Here is a 14807-nt window from a genome sequence, read left to right on the forward strand (position 1 = left end):
TTTAATGCCAACAGAAACATTACTCTACCTCCATACGAGGTTTAAAAGTTTCTTTAGCGTGACGTAAATTACGTCACTTCCCTTCTGTAATGGACATCCGCACGTGTTGAACAAGTGTTTACAGTGCTTGTTATTTCTTGGCTTTGGGTGGCACATGCCAACAAAAAACACAATTATTGTCGCTACATCTTCTGTGAAACTACCGCGATGCCGAAAGTGAAGAAGTCCAGAGGCGGAGGTGGAGAGACGAGCGGGGCAGCGGTGGCGCTGGCTGACCAGATCCTGCAGGCGGACACGGTGCGAGCCCGAGGCCGAGTCAAGAACAGAGACAGCCGGGCAGAAAACGAAGACAAGTACGTAGACGAGCGTCTGTCGCGGAAGATCTTACAACAGGCCCGAATTCAACAAGAGGAGCTTCAGACCGAATATGGCCTGGCACCAGAGAAGAAGAAAACACCAGTCACTGTTCTCGGTAATGTTGGAGGTCTGTCCTCCTCAATGTGAACTGTTTCCATGTCATTTAAAAAGTTACCTCTGACACGAAATGCAGTACATTGAGACATATATGATTGGAGTCTGGTATAATAGGAGTAGTCTACTCTAAGTGTTCATATTGGCACAGTTACTGATAATTAAGTTAACGGCAAAGTTCACACTCCAGTGAGTAATTTTTAGTCCCATATGTTCAGCAGTAAAGGTCCCATACCATGCTAATTTTCAGGTCCATACTTGTATTTTGCTACTAAAACATGTTTAAATGCTTTGATAGTGAAAAAACAGATTATTTTTTCTCATACTTTCTGCCTGAATATACCTATATTCAACCTCTGTCTGAAACACCCTGTTTTAGGTCTGTCCCTTTAAGCGCCTTAAAGGTCCAGACACACCAAACCAACTTTAGAGAACTTGCAGCAATAAAAGCTGACCGTTGCGTCGCCTAACAGCCAAAAAGTTGCATATGAACACACCACATAGAATACAGCCAACAGTCAACTAGTACGTACATTTTGTGCCTGCGTGAGGTAAAATGACTCTCCACACCAGCAGACAGCAGTAGTCTGTATTCATCATGATGTGTCTTGACGCTTGTTAGTACATTAACAACACAGTGTTGAAAGAACAAAGCATACTTATTACTGTGCGTCAGTGAACAGTAACGCAAACCATCACAAAATTTCTGCTAAAGAGCTCAATCGTCAAAGAACAACAGTCTTACCTTATGCAATGAGTTTGTTTTGACGTAAGTCCATCTTGACTTTAGCCCTTTTGTTTACTTTCCTCACTTCCATTTCTCTTCTTGTACACTGAGCCGAACTGCCAATCAGTGATTTCATTTGCCGACAGGAGGGCTGTGACGGTATGCCTGGGCGTTTTTTCCAGTTTAACTTAGTGATTGCTGAAAAGTTTTCACTCCTTGTGATGCACTCTCTGCGGCGGTTTTCCTCCTAATGATATATCTCCCCAATGATGGTAGCACCGAATCCCATTCTGTGCAGCAAAATGATTCCACCTCCGTAGGAATATGTTAACTAGCCCCGCAGCTACACCACCAGTCCTCAGATTCAGGATTCAGCCTCTCTTCTCGCCCGCTCAGCATCCAACACCTGGGAGTTCCTCATCTGTATGCTCCGGCTCAAACAGATATGGCTCTGGGTCTGTGTCCGCTCCAAGAAACTCCTCAAAATTGTGCTCAAAGTCGTTCATTGCAGCTACTATAGTCTGGAGATATCGCTAGGCTAAATAAACAGCTGAGTTTTGTTTACAAGCTACGTCTGTGCCTGCTCACCGGTGTATCCCTCCGCGGATCACAGCACCGGACGTACTGACCCCAATGCTAACCGCTGAGACACGGCCACTGGACGTACAGACACAAAAACGATATCCATCATGTTGTCTCAATATGAAAATGATAGTGAAAGGGGATAACTCCCAAATCGTCTGAGTATTCTTTTAACATTTGGCTTGGGAACCAGAATCAGCATTTTTTTTTTTTTTTTGGTGCGGTGATGACCTCTTCACCGCGGTAGGCATCATGTGACCGCGGTATTGCGGTGATGCGGTTATTGTCACAGCCAGTGCCGTTTCAACATGCAGAATTGTCCGAAAAAGCTGTCAAGGGCCAATGGTGCGGGACACACCAGGCTGACTAGGGCGACAGACACTCAAAAGTATTGAGTATTTGATACTTTAACAATATGTATACAGCACCTTTATCTGCTTTACATTTTAAAAAAAAAACATGGAACTCTGACTTTATACAGCATAGGACCTTTAACTACACAGTAATTACAAAAAAACAGAATGCATAGAATTGGTGTTGGAAACTTAATTCTGACAGAAAGATTATAACTCAGGAAATATTTGATCAAGGTAAAACTTTGACACATCACACAAATCCATATTGTGTACATATGTTGAATATGTTAGATGTTAGTGTAAAGCTCCTCCAGATGATCGACTTAATCATGATTTAATCAAGGAGAATCACTTGACTAGAACAATAATAATACATTTTATTTGTAAAACACTTTTCAACACCCAAAGCACCAAAAAAAAGCCCATAACAACAAGTGTGACAGCCATGGATGGATTACTGATGGGGCTTACTGGGCACAGGCTCAGGGGTCCAAAGTTTCAGAGGCCCCCTTGAACTTCACTTGCAAAATGTCACCCAAATTTACCCGTACTGCCCAGGAAGAGAATCAATTTGACCTCAAAGAGTCTCAAAAAGACCAAAGAATACACAACATTTCCTAAAAGAGACACCAAATTACCACAAAGAGATACAAAACCACAGTGTGAGTGTACCTTTCTTTTTGACCATCATTGTCTTGTACTGACATTTTAGGGCCTGACACTCAGGATGCAGACTCAGATGAGGAGTGGCCAGCGCTGGGACAAGCAGGTGCTGGTGACGGTGACATTGTGTGTGACACCGAAGTCGTCGTTGACCCTGATGATGAGAAGGCCATGGAGATGTTCATGAATAAAAACCCTCCGATGAGGCAAGATGCAACATAATCCTGCTTCATCTTGAAACTAGCTGCAGAGATTTCATTTAAATGACACACACCATCAGCTCAGTTTCTACTGTGAATGCTCAGCTGTGATTTCTCTCTTTGTCATTTGCAGACGGACTTTAGCTGATATCATCATGGAGAAGATTACAGAGAAGCAGACTGAGGTCGGGACGGTGATGTCAGAAGTGTCAGGGCGTCCGATGCCTCAGCTCGACCCGAGGATAATAGAAGTGTACAGAGGTGTCAATAAGGTGAGTCACATCAGTTGTCTTCAAGTTAGGAAAGTTTCCATTTAGTTCCTGTCTGTCAATGTGAAGATCTCCTCGTGAGAAGTTAAATGACGGTTATCATTTCTGTTGTTTTTCTTTAGGTTCTGTCAAGATATCGCAGTGGTAAATTACCAAAGGCTTTTAAAATAGTCCCAGCACTTGCAAACTGGGAGCAGGTTCTCTATTTGACAGAGCCTGAGACCTGGACAGCAGCCGCCATGTACCAAGCAACAAGGTGAGTCCCCAAATTGGTTTGGTTTTTGCCTTTACACTGAGCCATTAATCTTATTTACTGCAGATGTTTCAACCTGGTACAATGTTTTTTTCTTTTTAATAGAATCTTCTCGTCCAATCTGAAAGAGCGAATGGCCCAGAGGTTTTACAACTTGGTGCTGCTGCCCCGAGTACGGGACGATATTGCGGAGTACAAGCGACTCAACTTTCATCTCTATAGTGCTCTGAAGAAGGCCTTGTTCAAACCAGGAGCATGGTTTAAAGGTGAGACCATTTCAATGAATACTTGGTTTTCTTTTTTTACCGTGAGAAGAGAAAATTAATATTAGAGCTGCAACTATTGTCGATAAATCTGTTGCTGACTCTCTGTAGTGTGGAACCTGTTTTTGCCAGTCAGGGTGCACATCCTGATCATGTCCAGAGAGATTCTTCATTAACAGCAATCTGAATGTTGCTGAAAGCTGTTATCAAGATTCTAAATTTCAATGGTAAATACATGTGTGATGTAGGAGAGGGCAAGCTGAGAGTAAAATATAATTGTGCTAAAGTAGAATACTTCCTAATATTTGCAGTGCTGTAAACAGAAGCCAACATGTTTGGCATTTCAAGTTATTGTTTCATTAAATGTCCAGTAAACACTGTGTTAAGCTCTGGTCACAAGTGACCCTTGGAAATAAAAAAGTGGGTAAGGTGAAAGAAAGAGAGGATTTGACAGCTTGTCGCAAAGAAGAAAATATAAGCTCTCTGGGACGTGTCACGTCTCTAATTTCAGCACTAAATTTAGAAATTTTATTCTGAGGACACTGTCGGAGGATTAGTCGGTGTCCACAGGGTAAATAACACCATTGGTTCTGGAAGCTCAGAAATTAACACACTCAAATTTAATTGGGTCAAATCATCCTTCATGTGTCTAGAATTCGATTCGGCCAGTGTTTTTTTTTTTTTTTTTTTTCTCTAATCCTGTCGGTCTTGTGTGTTTACAAACTGTCCCAGTTTAATGGGACTGTTTTCCCCAAAACATTCTGTGACCCATATTTACAAAACCATCAGTATGAGACAACACCACTAGGGGGCAGCATTGCTCACAATACACCATCTGTTCACCACTCACAGTGTGAATGAGAGCGTACTGACCTCTGCTGATCTCCATTAATTCTTATATTATTGGGGTTCATTTAATTTACTGAAGATATTAAACATTTGATTAATGAAATTGATTATGTGAGTTTTAGTTTGATGTTTTCTCATGTCATCAGTGCACCTGGAGGCACTGAAATAATGTGTTGCATCATTCTTTCTCCAAAATAAATCACGTGCAGAAGCAAACTAGAAGCACAGAATTATACTGTTTTTTATTATTAAGTTTAATATGTAGTGTGCAATATAATGTCTGATGTGGAATTGCACCCTGGCCAGTGCAGTAACCTGTAAACTGACATCTTCTTTTTTTTACTTGTTGAATCCAAGATATTAATCTTTTGTCACATGAATTAAAATGAGTCTGTTTCAGTTAAGTACGCGTCATGTGTCCCTGATGCATTAAAAACTGAAGGAACACAGTAAACTTACTCTCAACCCCATAATTAGATATGATAAATAAAAACAACAAACCCATGTTGAAATCATAAAAAAGTGGCACAGCATCACTTATTGTGAAAGTATTCCTCATGTTACAGAAACCACTGAGAGTGAAACTTGTATTTTGGATGTTATCATCATACTTTCTGTGATGTGTCGGTGTTTTTGTTCCGGTGCTCTACACAGACCTGACACCTGCCCACCTGCTCTCATACCCAGCTCTCTGAGGCTCTGTACACCTGGCAAAGGCGACAGTGTCGGCTAAATGGAGGTCTTCTAAGACCGCCGGTAGACAATAACCTTGTGTTTTCTCCAATGTGGGTTTTCTCCAGATGCTCCAGCTTCCTCCCACAGTCCAAACACATGCAGGTTAATTGGTGACTCCAAATTGTCCGTAGGTGTGAATGTGAGTGTGAATGGTTGTCTGTCTCTATGTGTCAGCTCTGTGGTAGTCTGGTGACCTGTCCAGGGTGTACCCTGCCTCTCGCCCAATGACAGCAGGGATAGGTTCCAGCCCCCCTGTGACCCTGTGTGAATGAATGAAAGAATGAAGGTCACATGGCCAACTCTGCTAATCATACAACCATTTTAAGTTCTCGAGTGACATGATGCTTCCAAGTCATAAACAGGGGAATCTTGCCCATCCGTCCCACACAATGTTTAGACAGCATAAGAATAGATGCTTTTGACTTGCATAATTGGAAGTGTCCAGCTTTTACCAGTTTACTCCCTTTATTGGGGACTAAATGTCAGGTTTATCACCGTCTATTATCTAATATTTTGTGCCTCCTCTGTCACACAGGTATACTGATTCCTCTGTGTGAATCTGGGACATGTACTCTTAGGGAAGCCATCATCATCGGGAGCATACTCACAAAGTGCTCCATCCCTGTGCTCCACTCCAGGTATGGTTTCCTTTCACTGACACACACCAGCAGGCAGATGTCAGCATTTTATTGCTACATGTAGGATTCAGCCTGGTGTCCTTAAATGATTTATAGTGTTACACAGTGTACCAATACCAGAAAAGGGTTGCACTACCCTGCCAATAAAAGTGGTACAAAACCCCATTTTATTAGTACCAGTACTTTGAATCACAGTTTTAAAAAGAGCCATATTTCCTATGTGTGGCGTCAATGTGTGGCAGCGGGGCGATGTGTGTGTGCAGCGCTCTGCTTTCACTCGCTGCAGCCATACTGGGTGTGCCAACTGTTGTTTTCCACAGCTTGATGACAACACAGACACACAAAGCAACATACCTGACAGCCAGGGCAACCCCACAGACAACACAAAGCTCGTCCGTTAAAGATGTTTTTAACCCACGCAGACCAAGAGGGCCAACATGTCCAACTCTGCAAAGCCTCTCACTGACAGACATGCCAACCTGTTCAAAGAGCGACTGGTTAGCAAATGTGATAGACAACATAATTACATCAAACAAGTGTGATTTATTTTGTGACAAGAAAACTTTTTACACCACCTGATTTGGCTTTATCATTTTCACTTACTCTTACTTGCTTATATGCAAGTGTAACATTCACACTTGTAACTTTCCCATAATTTGCAGGCTGCTAGAAATCAGGTGTTTACAAGTATGCAGATCAAGAACACTGTTTATAAGTGATCAATTTATGCATGATCAGTACTGGTAGTGGTAATTGTGGCATGTTCATTTTTGTCCATAATTATTTCTAGTACTAGAAAATGCCCTCAGTAGCGTGCAGATCCCTGCAGAGGAGGTGTATCCAGTCTTAGTAAAGGCTGTTACATGATATCTGGTTGCAGTTATAGAGTCAATTATCACATAATCACATTAACTGAAGTATAGGGGACATCAGATTACTGCATACCATTTAACAGCTTTAATAACTCCATTACATTTACAATCATCCAGGTATTAATGTTATAAATGTAATAATTAATTGTCAGAAAGACATGTATGTGTATGAAATTTAACAGCACATATACTACAATTTTACTGAGCACGAAAATAATAAACATGACATTAATTGTAAGTCTGACACTTAGTGGTGATGAGGCTCAAACCCAGGATTATTATCCTGCACACCACAGCAGTGCAGCAAAGTAGACTGAGGACAAATGACTTAATAGAGCGTATTTTCTATTTAGTCGAATTAGATTTAAAAAGGACAATTATTGAGAACAAAATTTCCTTAAAAGTGGAAATAAAAATCCAAAGAACTTTAAGCTCCATGTTCTGTCATTATTATTCCGTTACTTTTCCTGATGGGTGAGTTTTTGCAGCAGTGTTGTTTGAGTATCGGTATCGGGACATTAAAACAGGTCTCATGTTAAAGTCATAATTTTGGTATCGTGACACGAGTTGGCAGGACAAGTAAGGTCAAAGTTGCGTAACATTGGAGGTTGTATAACATGTAAAATCTTTCATGCCTTGCAGCGCTGCAATGCTTAAGTTGGCAGAGATGGAGTACAACGGCGCCAACAGCATTTTCCTGCGCCTCTTGCTCGACAAGAAGTACGCCCTGCCTTTCCGTGTACTAGATGCCTTGGTGGCCCACTTCCTGTCCTTCCGCAATGAAAAACGTGTGCTTCCTGTGCTGTGGCATCAGAGTCTACTCACCCTGGCTCAGCGCTACAAGGCTGACCTGGCCTCCGAACAGAAGACGGCACTGCTGGAGCTGCTCAGGATCCAAACGCACCCTCAGATCTCTGCAGAGATCCGCAGAGAACTGCAGAACTCAGAGTGCAGGGATGTTGAAGTCGGGCTCCCCGTTACAGTTGAAATGGACTGAGGAATCAGTCTGGTCTGGCGCCTTCTCCCTCTCTGATGCAAATGATTTGTGGATTCTTCAGAATGAAGAAAATATTGTCTAATCTAACTTTATTCTTCCTGACCCACAAATGGACAGTTTCAAAGATGGTGTCTCATCACAGTGTCTCAGGAGCTGTAATTCTGTTCCCTGCTTGGATGAGTTTGCACATTTGAAAATGCACATCACTAGTGATATAGATGTTGTAAATTCATATGAGGAACATCTGAGCTTTTTTTACTGCAGATACAGTGCAGTGATTGTTTGGTAATACACAGACTGGTATTTTATTTGGTTTAAAGCAGTTTTGTTGTTTTGGAGCAACAATTTGGATTAAAAAGGAAGTAAATCCTGAAAAAGTTGGTCAGGGATCATGTGTTTCTTTCCATTTTTCAACTGCAATACACAAGATGAATGGTAAACTCATGTTAACAGCTGTGTTTGTCTATTTGCAGCCTGCCTTGGTATCTTCAAATGGGGAATAAACGTTGATACTGTTGGTAAACCAAATTTTCTGTAATATTTTTAACCATCTCTCACCTGTCAGTTACAACTGACAAGTAACTATTCTTAATGCAACTTTTCATTTATTCATAAGACAACAATGTGAATGTGTGAATGTGCCCATTGAAAAGTATATTGATAAAAGACAATGAGTTACTGTTGCATTCAACATCAGCTTTACCCCAAACTGTAAGAGAAGGCCCAGTTTCATTGCCCAAATTTAGTTGATGAGGGGCTGTCAGAAAAAATGTTGACATTACTGATTCTGGCCTCCCTGACGTGACAATAACTGGGCCAGAAAGCTTGACCCTACAGTAAGGAAACTCAATCTGCCTGGGGGCCACTTTTGCAAAATGACAGCAGGCCAGGGGACAGTTAATAATCAAACAAATAACATTTTTATATAATAAATGAATTACCTGTTTTCAACCTTTGGACTTTTGCTGTCCTCACTCATCTCTGCCAAGCAGGAAATCCAGTTGCAGCAGCCCTGCACAGCACAGGTGTTTATATAAGGGCATTTCTAGGATTTGAGAACGTTTTGGGGCTTAGCCACAGATTAACAGTAATACCTGTACCGGATACCAAGATGTTGCTTATTCATTCCAGTAGAGTTGCTTGCATAGTGCATACACCAAAAAAAGTTTTTAGTTTCCAGGTTTACTTCAGCAGTATGCAGCCCACTGAATGTGTGCAGTAGTGTTGATGATATAATGATGTCACAGATTTTGAAATCGCTTTCCAAAGCTCCGTGGAAGTTTTACAGTTATAAAATATCCATGGATAACAAATGTATTTTAGAAAGAGTCATAAATTACCTTGTTTGCAATTGTTTGCTCGGCATTGCAGCCAATTTTTTCCCAGTGGCCACTTATGGTATTGTGGCAAAAAAAATCTCCTGTTGCCCGAAAAGCGTGTTCCCCATAGACCACCTCTGTAAAAGAGACATCTGTAAAACTGTTTACGGGACACCTCAAACTGCAAACAAGGTCAGTCATGAACCTTTCTATTCTGAATTTTTGAGCCAGAGGTTTTATATTTGTAAAACAACCTCAAGCCAAGAAAAGCGATTTTAAAAACGTGATGTCATCACTACATGAAGTCTGTGAGCTATGTGTGAATGCACAGGTGGGGCCAGCAGGAAAAAAAACTATTGCACAAATTCAGTAGGTAGCATACCATTAAAGTAAACCCAAAAGCTATAAATAAAATTGGCATATGCGCCAGATGAGCAACTCTTGGAAGGAACAGGCGCCATCTTGGTGTCTGTTATCTAGTTATTATCAAAATCTATCGAGTAGCCTCAACCTGTTTTTTTTTTTTTTAATAATCAAGTTCCATGTTGATACTTTTAATGCACGCTGGTAGCTTACTTACATTCTATTTTAAAAATAATAAAATTAAAAAAAATTGTGAATTAGAAAATGGTCGCTGGGCCACTGGGCACCCTGAAGTGGGCCGTTAATAGGCTCTGCACCATAAGGTTAGCATTTTTAACCTATTTTAATTTCTTATGATAAAAGTTTATATTTAGGAAAAAAAGCCACTATGACTTTAAATTGACTTTGTTTTTGGTTTGGTTTTAATGACGCAGTAAAAAGAAACGGCAGTTTATGAACCTTACAGGACGATTAGCATAGCTAGCTAACGGTAGCTAACGCGGTGATAACAGTTAGCAGCTAGCTTAACGGTTAATTGATATGGTAATAGTTTACCGAAGCTTTATTTAAAACTTCTGTGTCTAACTTCGTCGAGTGGGTCATCGTGAGGATGGACAGCTTCAGAGTGCACCCCGAGATATAAATGTCAGCGAAATGTGGAGTGACGTGGTTCACCGGGCGGTCAGCGACGGTCCCGTGACCGGCGACCTGAGGACAGTGCGCAACCTGACGGCCGTGGAGAAGAGCTGCCAGGTGGCTCCTTATTTCGGCACAGTCCAGAGAGACGTGCAGCCATACATGCGGAGGATACTTGCAGTATGGATGTTTCAGGTATGCAAATCCGTCATATAACATAGCTGACTTGAGGTACATACGCCATATGGCCGTTTGTCTCACAGGTGTGTGAGGAGCAGAAGTGTGAGGAGGAGGTGTTTCCGCTGGCGGTGCATTACCTGGACTGTTACCTGAGCCGTCACCCCATTGAAAAGTCCCACCTGCAGCTTTTGGGATGTGTTTGTATGTTCCTGGCCTCCAAAATGAGAGAGACTGTGCCCCTGACTCCCATCAAGCTATGTATCTACACAGACAACTCCATCTCAGTGTCAGACCTCCTGGTAACTCTTTATGTTTTATGTGGGCTACACATTGTTTTTTGGGATAGTAGATGTGCAGAGATTCAGGAAGTGGAGTTTAAGGACTATCAGTATGTCTAGAGCAGTCGAATAGTGAGGTGCACACTCTGCTCCTGTACATCTGCCCATAAACAATGTGGACTGCACACAACTAATTTAAAGGAACAGTGTGTGGCATTTAGGGGGATTTAGTGGCAGCTAGTGGTGAGGACTGCAAATTGCAATCAGCTGAAACTTTGTAAGCCTAGTTCAGATCAATGATTCGCGATGAGACAAAATCGTTTAGAACGTTTCAGAGAAAAGTTGCAGCGGTATGAAATGGCCATCTGAGCTCACCTGCAGCTTCGCTGGTAAAATCGTAAAACGTAAACGTAAAGCACGTCACCTGTTTAAACAGCCAATTAGCTTTTAGTGAAGTCTGCTGGTTAAGTCAAAATGACTGCAGACGGTGCGTTTACTTGCTGCGGCAGGTGTTCCGTCCCCGCCAAGCCCTCCGGTTCTGTCCTCACATGTGCCAGTGGGTCGCTGCTGCTGCTTGCTGTATGTGCTTATACCCCCTCACACTCACATTCTCATTGACTATTTAAGTGGTGCTGGTTATTGATATTATTGTGGCATATGTATCATCTGATGCTTGTTTTGTTTATGTTTTTCACTGTTTCATCACCACTACAAATGCAACTGTAGCCAGTGTCTCACTATCACTATCCTCATTCATATTTTAAGAAGCTACAAATTATATTCAGCCACAAAATAAGCCTGAAATGCCGGAAATCATAACGTAAGTACAGAGAGTTGTTGCATAGAGATGATACACTGTCTCATCTAGTTGCATTGGTGTGAACCGGCAGGTTTTACAGCGTTGCAGTTGGGTGAATTGCACAAAGATGCCTGTTTAAACTCATCTTGTTGCAAATCTTTGGTCTGAACTGGGCTTTAGATTCCTTCCCAGGTTAAAAAAATCAGTGTTTTTCCAACGCACTGGTCACCGAAGGGCTGCAAGTTGACTGCAAATGGGCTAATGAGAAAATGTGAATGGCCCTATCTAGAGCCAGTGTTTGATTCCTGTTCTGGGCTACTGTAGAAACATGGTGCTGCAACATGCTGAGGTCCAGCTCCCTATGTAGATATAAATGGCTCATTCTTAGTTAACGAAAATGCAGTTCTTATTTTCAGGTTATTATACACTAAAGAAAACATACTTATCATATTATATTCCCTTTCTGCCAATAAATCGCCCTAAATTGTCTTAGTCATTTGTCAAGCAAAAATGCCAAAATGAGATAATTCTAGGTTATCTTTTGTGAGGATGTGCTGCTGTCCTTGGTCTTATATTATAGTAAATTTAATATTTTTACATTTGGAAATGTTGGTTTGGACAAAACAATACAGTTAATGAAGTCACTTATGGCTCTAGGATAATGTAACACGCTTTTCTCACTGTTTCCTAATGTTTTGTAGACCAAAAGGTTTATTGAGAAAATAATCTGAGTTCCCTCAGATAGTGGACAAAGCTTCAGAGGGTACTTGATTAAAGTTTCATGCAGTGGCACTTTGATGGTGGATTGGTTCAGAGGAATGTGTGTGTTTCAGCAGTGGGAGGTAGCAGTGGTGTCCAGGTTAGACTGGTGTCTGGCGTCTGTGGTACCCTCTGACTTCCTGGAGCCAATTCTCCACACTCTCCCCTTTCTTCAGCCCCACCACTTTCCAAACATGCGCAGGCATGTTCACTCCTACATCGCTCTGGCAGCCACTGGTGAGTTACATAACTGAACTGCCAACACATGAGATGTTTCTTTTTTTCCAAATAAATATTTACACCTACAGTCACCAAGCATTGGGAGTGGAAAACATATTTAAAACAACATATATTCTTGTGTTAAATTATTTCTGTGCTCAATTATAAGGAATTTTTATCATCCAGCTGCAATAAAAGCAGCTATTTTATATCCCTTGTAATGAATTGGGGGTAAAAAAAGTTGTTCGTTAGCATTTGACGTAACAGTGAAATTAAATGACTTTCCACACAGTGAACAATGGACACAAAGCAGCCATAAGTTTGATTACGATGTGTCAGCAGTTCATTTTGGAGACAGAGAGCTGAGTTTGTGTAATCCTGCATTGTCTGCTGTGAAAGACCTGCGTCCAACTATTCAGCTGGCTGATTTCCCACGAATCTCTGTGGTGCTGCCCGAGGCAACGGGTCACGGGGATACAGTCAGTCAGTGCCGTTTTAGACACACTATGACATTACAGCCCATAAAATTAAGACAATTCCTGGCTCCCAACATTGTAGCCCATTCAAAGAGGTGCCTGAGTGTGGATTGAATGTCAGACCTTTTGTCTCAGTGTTTCTCCTGCCTGAAGCAATTAGGATGCTGTATCAGATTATCAGCTTTTTGGGAAATGTCTGCTTTTGAGTACTTGCTTTTGTCTCTCAGGGTGTGTCTGCACTGGTGGCATCTGCTTAATGTCTACATCTAGCTTTTACTGACTTTCTCATTGTTGCAATCATCTACAAGTGAGCTACAAATGGCCATCATAATTATGCAATACTAGCTTTTTTTTTTAAAATTTTAGAGTAACTCATCTTCCTCTCTTATTGTCAGACTGCAGGTTTTCAGTGTTCTTGCCCTCCACTGTTGTGTGTGCCTGTGTGAGCCTCGCCATGCAGAGGCTAAAGTTAGTGGATGCTGTCGTCTCCTCTGATTTGGTGATGACGTTTTTGGCTAACCTTTTGGTCATTGATCTGGTAAGGGTAATGTTTAACTGACATTATAGATAATATCTCTTTTGACTTTGCCCTGTTGTCAACATTGACCCACATGTTTGTGACCATTTTATGAAGCGTCCTGTTAAAACTGTTGAGAGAATGTACAAACAAGGGGCACGTTCAAGAAGAGCATCCATGCACATGCAGTATTGGTCAAGATTAGGGTCTCAAAACTCCACAAGTATTCAAGTTGCAAACTTTTCATGGGAAATAATGGGAATAGGAATTTTAATGAAGTTTAAAGATTAATAAAGTTCTATCTTATCTCTTATAAAATGAAAATATAGAGGTCATTTACGCAGGCTATTTTTACCATGTCATAGAAACAAACCTTTTACCATATTGTAAGCAAACATAATTGTAAACTCTTCACTTAGAAATAAAAAAAATCACCAATTTAGTTGAGCTGAAATTTAATTAAATGAGTTGACTTGTGTAACATCATATTGAACCTTGAGTGATGACAACAGCAAAAAAGAATAACATTCCCCTCCAAAAAAAAACTTTACAAAGATTAATTCCCCCCAAATAAATTCACTATTTGAATGTTCAATTTTAATATTGAAAATTGAATTGAAATTATTATTATTTATTTAATTTTAATTAAATGAATTTAATTATCATTATTATTATTTTTTTCTTACAAAATTCCAGAGCTTAACCTCCCTTGCAAAATTTCTGGAAATTTACCAACCCTTTGCAACACTAGTCAAGAGCCAATAGGAGAAGTCTGTCCGTGACCCACTGATGAACTTGCGGTTGTTTTTCTTTCTATCTGACCCTGAACAGAGCTCCGTCCACCTCTGCTTTGAGCAGCTAGAGAATGAGCTGGAGCTCAGCCTGCCCTCTTGTTTCAAGACTAATGTTTGCACATCAGGAGCACACAGCTCAGAGATCAGCTACACCCCTGCTGACTTTCAGGATGCTGTATTGACACCAGTGACATCACCCCTGGAAGTTAAGCTAAAATACTCCTCCCTGGCGTGAATGGCTAGAATGAACTGTATATTTACAGCCATGGTGCAGAACAGGACGGCTATATACCAGGTGAAATGTGTCTAAATGCCAGTTCATCTTGTTCTTTGCAGGTTTATTGTTTCGGTGATCACTCTGCAGCGTGTAGAGCTGTTACAGTTTGAGATTTTGTTTGTTGTTTGTAGAATATGATTCATGACTCATTAAATGTTTTTGTGATATTGACTGAATTCAACTGAGCCCTGAACAGCAATGTTTGCACATTTTAAATGGAGTATCTTCTATATAAGGCCAGGGTTATAAATGTGCACACATATATTTGACATTTATCTGGATTCATTGAAGATTTATATCTGGACAGTTATGATA

At 40.9% G+C, this 14807-nt stretch overlaps 2 protein-coding genes across 2 annotated transcripts; both read left to right on the forward strand.

The window, feature by feature from the left end:
• Positions 1–62: 62 nt before the first annotated feature.
• On the forward strand, positions 63–8513 carry bysl (bystin-like). The gene is made up of 7 exons (XM_050037519.1): positions 63–472; positions 2849–3005; positions 3133–3271; positions 3391–3524; positions 3627–3787; positions 5904–6006; positions 7521–8513. The coding sequence occupies exons 1-7, from the start codon at positions 208–210 to the stop codon at positions 7873–7875; spliced, it is 1314 nt and encodes a 437-aa protein (XP_049893476.1). The 5' UTR covers positions 63–207; the 3' UTR covers positions 7876–8513.
• ccnd3 (cyclin D3) lies at positions 8304–14450 on the forward strand. The gene is made up of 6 exons (XM_050037308.1): positions 8304–8310; positions 10153–10388; positions 10457–10672; positions 12284–12446; positions 13300–13442; positions 14253–14450. The coding sequence occupies exons 1-6, from the start codon at positions 8304–8306 to the stop codon at positions 14448–14450; spliced, it is 963 nt and encodes a 320-aa protein (XP_049893265.1).
• The last annotated feature ends 357 nt before the right edge of the window (positions 14451–14807 follow it).

The sequence above is a fragment of the Epinephelus moara genome, chromosome 24, assembly GCF_006386435.1.
Source record: "Epinephelus moara isolate mb chromosome 24, YSFRI_EMoa_1.0, whole genome shotgun sequence".
Lineage (NCBI taxonomy): Eukaryota > Metazoa > Chordata > Actinopteri > Perciformes > Serranidae > Epinephelus > Epinephelus moara.

Excerpts from the sequence above, each read along its gene's own strand:
- ccnd3 (XM_050037308.1), top strand. Across the intron at positions 10,673-12,283 it reads TCTCAGTGTCAGACCTCCTG|CAGTGGGAGGTAGCAGTGGT; the intron begins GTAACTCTTTAT and ends TGTGTGTTTCAG. Across the intron at positions 13,443-14,252 it reads ACCTTTTGGTCATTGATCTG|AGCTCCGTCCACCTCTGCTT; the intron begins GTAAGGGTAATG and ends GACCCTGAACAG.
- bysl (XM_050037519.1), top strand. The coding sequence starts at position 208 with ATGCCGAAAGTGAAGAAGTCCAGAGGCGGAGGTGGAGAGACGAGCGGG. Across the intron at positions 3,272-3,390 it reads TGTACAGAGGTGTCAATAAG|GTTCTGTCAAGATATCGCAG; the intron begins GTGAGTCACATC and ends GTTTTTCTTTAG. Across the intron at positions 6,007-7,520 it reads ATCCCTGTGCTCCACTCCAG|CGCTGCAATGCTTAAGTTGG; the intron begins GTATGGTTTCCT and ends CATGCCTTGCAG.